The sequence below is a fragment of the Triticum dicoccoides genome, chromosome 6A (genome assembly GCF_002162155.2).
Source record: "Triticum dicoccoides isolate Atlit2015 ecotype Zavitan chromosome 6A, WEW_v2.0, whole genome shotgun sequence".
Classification (NCBI taxonomy): domain Eukaryota; kingdom Viridiplantae; phylum Streptophyta; class Magnoliopsida; order Poales; family Poaceae; genus Triticum; species Triticum dicoccoides.
Window position 1 is genome coordinate 604,285,521 of NC_041390.1, and position 6,000 is coordinate 604,291,520.

The following is a 6,000-nucleotide window of genomic DNA, read 5'->3' on the forward strand; positions in this document are numbered from 1 at the left end:
AGCAACTATTTATGGACGGGCATGCCGCGATGAAACAATCGAATCGGATCCTCGGCAAAAACCAACGAGCCCGAGTCGACTTCGTTTCTGAAGATCATTACATTTCCCCAATCAATTGAGATTACGGCAGAAGGTAGAGCCCTGCAGCTCCGGTTATCAGCCGATTGTGCAACTAGAAGAACCTGTAATTCGTTTCGAATCTGAAGGCCCGTGTTAGGTCTCAATGAAAGGAGCTCAGTGCCCCCCTTGTTGTGACTTTAAGAAACAATGTAAAGACAATATAAATACCCAAAACAACTGTCATTCAAAACTCGCAACGTGTTAAAATCCGGACAAATTCCTGAGGCGCTTATAAAGTCTAAAATGACCTCGGAGTTCAGTCACACGAAAGTGTAAGGTAGATTCTCTTCCAGTTACTATCATATATACTCCCTCAGTCCCAAAAAATCAGCTACACTTATTTTGAGACGGAGGGAGCATGTGCCACTACATGCATATATATATGCAGCAACAGAAACTAGGAGTAGTTAAATTCTGCAACTACATGCAGCAACAGAAATTAAAAGCCGAACATTACTTCTGAGACTGAGACAGATTGAGCTTCATCCTTTTAGGCTGTCGTGGCTCTCAATCTCTGCGGAGTAGTGAAATGATTTGGCAGCCCCCTGGACACCGTCCTGAGAGATCTGACGGCACCCTATAAAAGTCAGGGACACCGGCTTCTGCCAACGTACCAGTGCAACCATTCCATTATCTGTCACTTTCTTGCATTTGCGGAGTGTGACCTTGTTAAGAAAATTTCTTGTGATGCAGAAACTACTGCATTTCACAAGCAACCCAAAACAACCTGCTATTGCTTCCTACTGTTCTATGCCGCGCAAAAGCCGGCCTCAACCGACTTTTTACAAGATAAATGAAGTATTTCCAACAGTCAGATATAGTGAGGTTTCTGAAGATCATTGCATCTCGCCTTCTCCAGCGGTTCCAGTCGGTTGAGATTAGGAGTTTGGCACCCAAGATGGAGCCCTGCAGCTCCGGTTATCACTCCTCAGATCTCGTCAGAAGACACAGCGAGCTCTGCAATGACAATGTGAATACATGAAAGGAGCTCTCCTCCCCTTTTTTCTTCTTTTAAAGAAGCAATGTGAATACATTATAATACGGAAAACAACCGTCATTTAAAGTCCCACAACATGCAAGAATTTGACACGAATAGGGAAATAAATAGGAAAAATAACCTTCATTCCAAGCCTAGCGAGACGGAAGAATTTGAGAAACTCGTGAGTTGCTAACAGTCTAAAATAATAACCGAGGCATTGGAGTTGTGCCACACGAAAATGTCAACGCGTACATCTGTTCTCTAGTTACTTTCATGATACTGTAACTACTAAAACTCCATATACTGAATCCGCATTCCTTTTAAGCTGCCGAGGTTTTCAATCTCTGCCGAGTAGCGAACTGTTTTGGCAGCTCCCTGAATGCCCTCCTGAGAGACCTGGCAGCAGCCTATAACCGTCAGTGACTCCAACTTATGAGAACGTATGAGTGCAGCCATTCCATCATCGGTGATGCTGCTACATTGACGTAGCGTGAGGTGACTCAGACAAGGAGCCTGAGCAATGAGATCCATCCCAGCATCAGTTATAGACTTGCAATGCACGAGCTCGAGTGTCTCCAGAAACTGTGAGGATGAGAGGCCCTTCATCCCCTCGTCACGGAAAATGGTGGCACCGTTAAGCACAAAAGCACGAATCGGACAGGATGGGATGAGCGCTACAATACCCTCTTGTGTGAAGCCTATATCTGTTGGCCGACGCACAGAGCAAAATGCGAATGTGAGCTCAACAACCTGAAGCATAGGGCAGCTGAGTGCTAGAGCCTTAAGGCTAACATCAGTCAATGCTGTCCTAAACTCATAATCTTCACAGTGCAGAGGGATGAGTCGAAGTGAGATGCTTTTAAGGTTACTACAATTCTGGAATAGTGCGATCATCTCACTCTCACTTAGACCAATAACGTACTCCAAATAAAGTGTCTCCAATGCTTTGCACTTCCCCAGGAGAAAACGAAGTCCAATTTCTGGCTGAGTTATAATATGAGCCAATCTAAGATCCTTCAAATTATCACAGCAGATGTCATAGCTATATGGGTAGCCAGACACGTAGGAGGAATCATGGGCCCCCATCTCAACGTAATTTCCATTAATCTCAAACTCAAATTCCCAGTAGAAGTTACTGCTGGTGCGTGGTTCAGCCTGAGGGACCTCAAATTTTCGATCTCAGCTAGATAATAAAGACCAATGTCATCGATGTAGGCAGCGAGATGATAGAACAAGGAGGCCTTTGTTTTTCAACTGGCCCCCATCACTGGGCTTCCATTCAGAATAATTGATCTCTACTTTCGTCAAATTGGGGAACCGGGAGAACAGCGATACCAAGGCTTCTGTACTAGGGCCGAGTCCACAGCCAACACGGATAGCATCCCTATGCTCCGCCTCGACGGTGCACAGCTGCTTCGACACGAGGGAAAGAGAATTACGATCACTTGTCTTGGTAACCCTCTTGACGATCTCTGCAAGCAGTGCCTCTGGGAGACCCTCCATCGAGAATCTCCGTGGCATGACTTGGGAATCTCAATGCTCGACAGGGTGCTGAAATTAAAATATTATTATCAGAATGGAACACATCAAGATAATCAGATAATAGCTTTTAAACTCATGTAAAGGAAACATTGATGAGGCTTCAAACGGTTATGTATCTTCGGAAAGATTTGTGTGCTAATCTTCACAATGAACCCTAATTGGGAACTGAGTCATAGCGGATTGTGGTGTATGTCCCTACCGAGTAGGGTTGGAGTCCTGTGACGAGCGCCAGTGTCTCACAATAACTTAATAAAATTATACAGGGCAGCTCCCCCTTCAGACTCAATTCGTTCCACGGTCGACTATGATAGCACCTATCTGTATCTGAAATTCTGAATCGTGGAACAAAAATAGTTCCTTGATTATTTGTAGCTAACAGCACCATGCATATGTTGATGTACCTAACCAACAAAATGAGCATGTAACGAATTCTAGACGCTACCGAACATCTGCTACTAACAAGAACGAACTTACCCACTCCTGCATTCTGCACATATCGAAAGTTCGAAACCAGGTTCATGCATAAATGGGCCAGTGGCAGTACCAGACCAAACTGCAGGAATTAAGTCAGACCTAGACACAACACTGTCATGGAATCAACAGAACCCACAGGGAAAGAATCAAGCTCACCTAGGCGCCAGACGGCGGAATCGTCAGAACTAACTAAGCGCAGTGCAGCAATCGAGTTCACCTAGGCTCTGCTAAATCATGGTCGCTTTGCTCAAAAGGGGAAAGGCATCGACCCGAATCCGTACCGCAGGGGGATAAGGAATGCCGGCGTCGGGAGGGAAGGATCGCGCGGAGACGGCGTCGATCGTGGGGCGGTCCGGAGCTGGGTGGCGGCCGGCGGCAGGAAACCTCCGCCGCGACCTCGGGGAGAAGATGCCTATGTGGGCTGCTGAGCAGAGCCTTGGGCTGGGCCGTGCTCAATAGAGAGAGAGGCCTCCGTCCCTCGCACTATCCTGGCCCAAATAAGTCTTACTCTGCATCTGTAGGAGTATTTTCCTTTAGCAGTGAGCACTAGCGGCAGCAGCTTAAGAAAAACAGCAGCAACTGCTCTTAAAATACAAACAGACCGCTAACAATACTGCAGCAGTAAAACAGTCCTCCTGCATTAAAATGGAAAAAAATGAAATGGTAGCGGCAGCACAGGAGCTATCAGTACTGCACCTGTATTTCACAAGGAAACATTATTAACCAGTAGCTTAATTCAGGTTCAAAGAAAAAAACCAGTAGCTTAATTTGTTCATGGTTCAGATATGCAGAGCCAAGAAACACCACCGGAGTCGGATCAAGAAACACAAGCGTGATCCATTTTACTGTCAAATTTCAGAGTATCTTCTTTCTTCTTCTACCACCAACCCCACCAAAGATTCAAAGAAGCACTGATTCCAAGTTTTCCTTCTATCCATCCACACAGACCAAAACACTTAAAAAGAAAGTCAGTCAAAGAGCACAAATCCCTTTCCACAGAAAAGACCGGCAAAGGCGTCAAACTAAAATAGCATTACCCTGACCTAGCTCAATCATCGCCCCGATCTCATTCACTGTTACCCGGTGCTGGTGGACGGTGAATCAGAATCCACGACGCACCATTATTCTTCTGGATGAAGCGAAGCTAGGGATGCAGCTAGGATCGACGAAAATTACAGTATACGTAGTACTTCCTATGGTCCTTTTTACTCTGTATATTAGCTTTGTCCAAAGTCAATCTCATTCAACTTTGACCAAGTTTATATAAAAAATTATAAACATTCATTATAAAAATTATAAACTAAATTATATCTTTAGATTCATCTTGGAATATATTTTCATATTATATTTATTAGATATTATAGATGCTAATAATTTTCAATATAAATTTGGACAAACTTACCAAAGTTTGATTTTCGGCAAAACCAATGTGCAAAGTAAAAAAGACCGGAGGAAGTATGTTCCAACGAGCTGGTATTTTCTCCGAAACGATCTCTATCTATCTATCTATCTCCGTCTCCGATGATATACCTTTGTGGCTGGCGTTGATCGGTTTCGCGCCGCCCCCCGTCCCGTCCCAACCGTCGCCGTCGCCAACTTTTCGCGCGGCAGGAGAAGGAAGGCGGTGCCGTCGCCGGGGCCCGCACGGCACCCCCCACCGGGAATCCCCGTCGGCGGCTGCGTAGGCGCTACGTAGTGCGCCCACCGCATATACCCTGCGTCGCGTCGCGTCACAACCCATCGCCGCACAAAATATCAGCCCGATTTTTCCCGGTCGTTGCAGCTATGAAACCAGACGAGAAAGGGTGCCAGGATGGCCGGGATTTCTGTGGTGATCGCGGGTGCAGGTGAGGCGTGTAGTGTGAACCGGTGCTGAGCTGGGAATCTGCTCATGATACGCTACGATTATAAAACCCAGACGTACGTGCGGCTGCAACTTTGAAGTTTCTTCTCCTTCGGAGTTGAGTTGGATGGTGGCCGTCCTTTTTGTCCGGGCTAGTCTCACGAGTCATCATCTCCGATCGGTGTGATGTGACGCGGACCGATCAACGGTTCGACTCTTGACAGCGGTTATTATACAGCTGATGATGTGCTCCTACTCTCTTCTTTTCGGTTTATAGGGCTCAATTCAAAAATCTCACCAATCAAGGTAGATGATGAATGGTGGAATACTTTTTGTAGTTTGCAAAAATACCTAATTAATGCACTTATTTTTCTCAAAAAATTATGTTTATCAATGCATAAATTGCAATGCATGCATGCATAAAGTATATGCGATGATTTAATGCACCTTGGAATCTGAACATGTGATGGAAAACAATCAAATTGAGCCTTATAAAATGGAAAAACTAAAATTTTAAGATAAGCTCTATAAACCGAAAAGGAAGGAGTATATGATATGATTCTGAGCTGGTCTACGGAACGTCCTTGAGGACTCGAGAAATTGTGCAGTAGTAAGCACGCACGCGGGGGATGGATGCTTTTGCTGCAAGGAATGGCCAGGTGATGGGCGCATAAAAAATGTTTGGATTGGAGATAGATATATATAGATATGGATTGGATGGAGACGACCTAATGTACGTACAGTGCCAATTCAATTGCTGGGTGTAGTGGAACGCCCATGACCGAAAGGGCGCCAAAAGCATCATTGACTTGAAAAGGTCTTCACTGATCTTTAGGGGTGTCCATCCCGCAGGTATGTGCGATGTATCCTTCGGCCACAGGGTTGCGTGTGCGCCTCTGTGCTGGAAGAGTTCACTGGTATCTCACAAGAAGATGCAAATGAAACTTCGTCCACGGGAGTGTAATCGGCCCACACGCAACCAATAAGAAAACTGCATTGGTATTCAATCAAGATATAAAATCAATTGGGCGTATTTTCTTAA

General features: G+C 45.3%; 1 protein-coding gene across 1 annotated transcript; it reads right to left on the reverse strand.

Moving 5' to 3' along the window:
* Positions 1–1,387: 1,387 nt before the first annotated feature.
* On the reverse strand, positions 1,388–2,640 carry LOC119316094 (F-box/LRR-repeat protein 14-like). Its single transcript, XM_037590462.1, has one exon. The coding sequence runs from the start codon at positions 2,183–2,185 to the stop codon at positions 1,388–1,390; it is 798 nt and encodes a 265-aa protein (XP_037446359.1). The 5' UTR covers positions 2,186–2,640.
* Positions 2,641–6,000: the final 3,360 nt, after the last annotated feature.

Bases quoted from the DNA above. Each gene is read 5' to 3' on its own strand.
- LOC119316094 (XM_037590462.1), bottom strand. From the start codon at position 2,185: ATGGGGGCCCATGATTCCTCCTACGTGTCTGGCTACCCATATAGCTAT.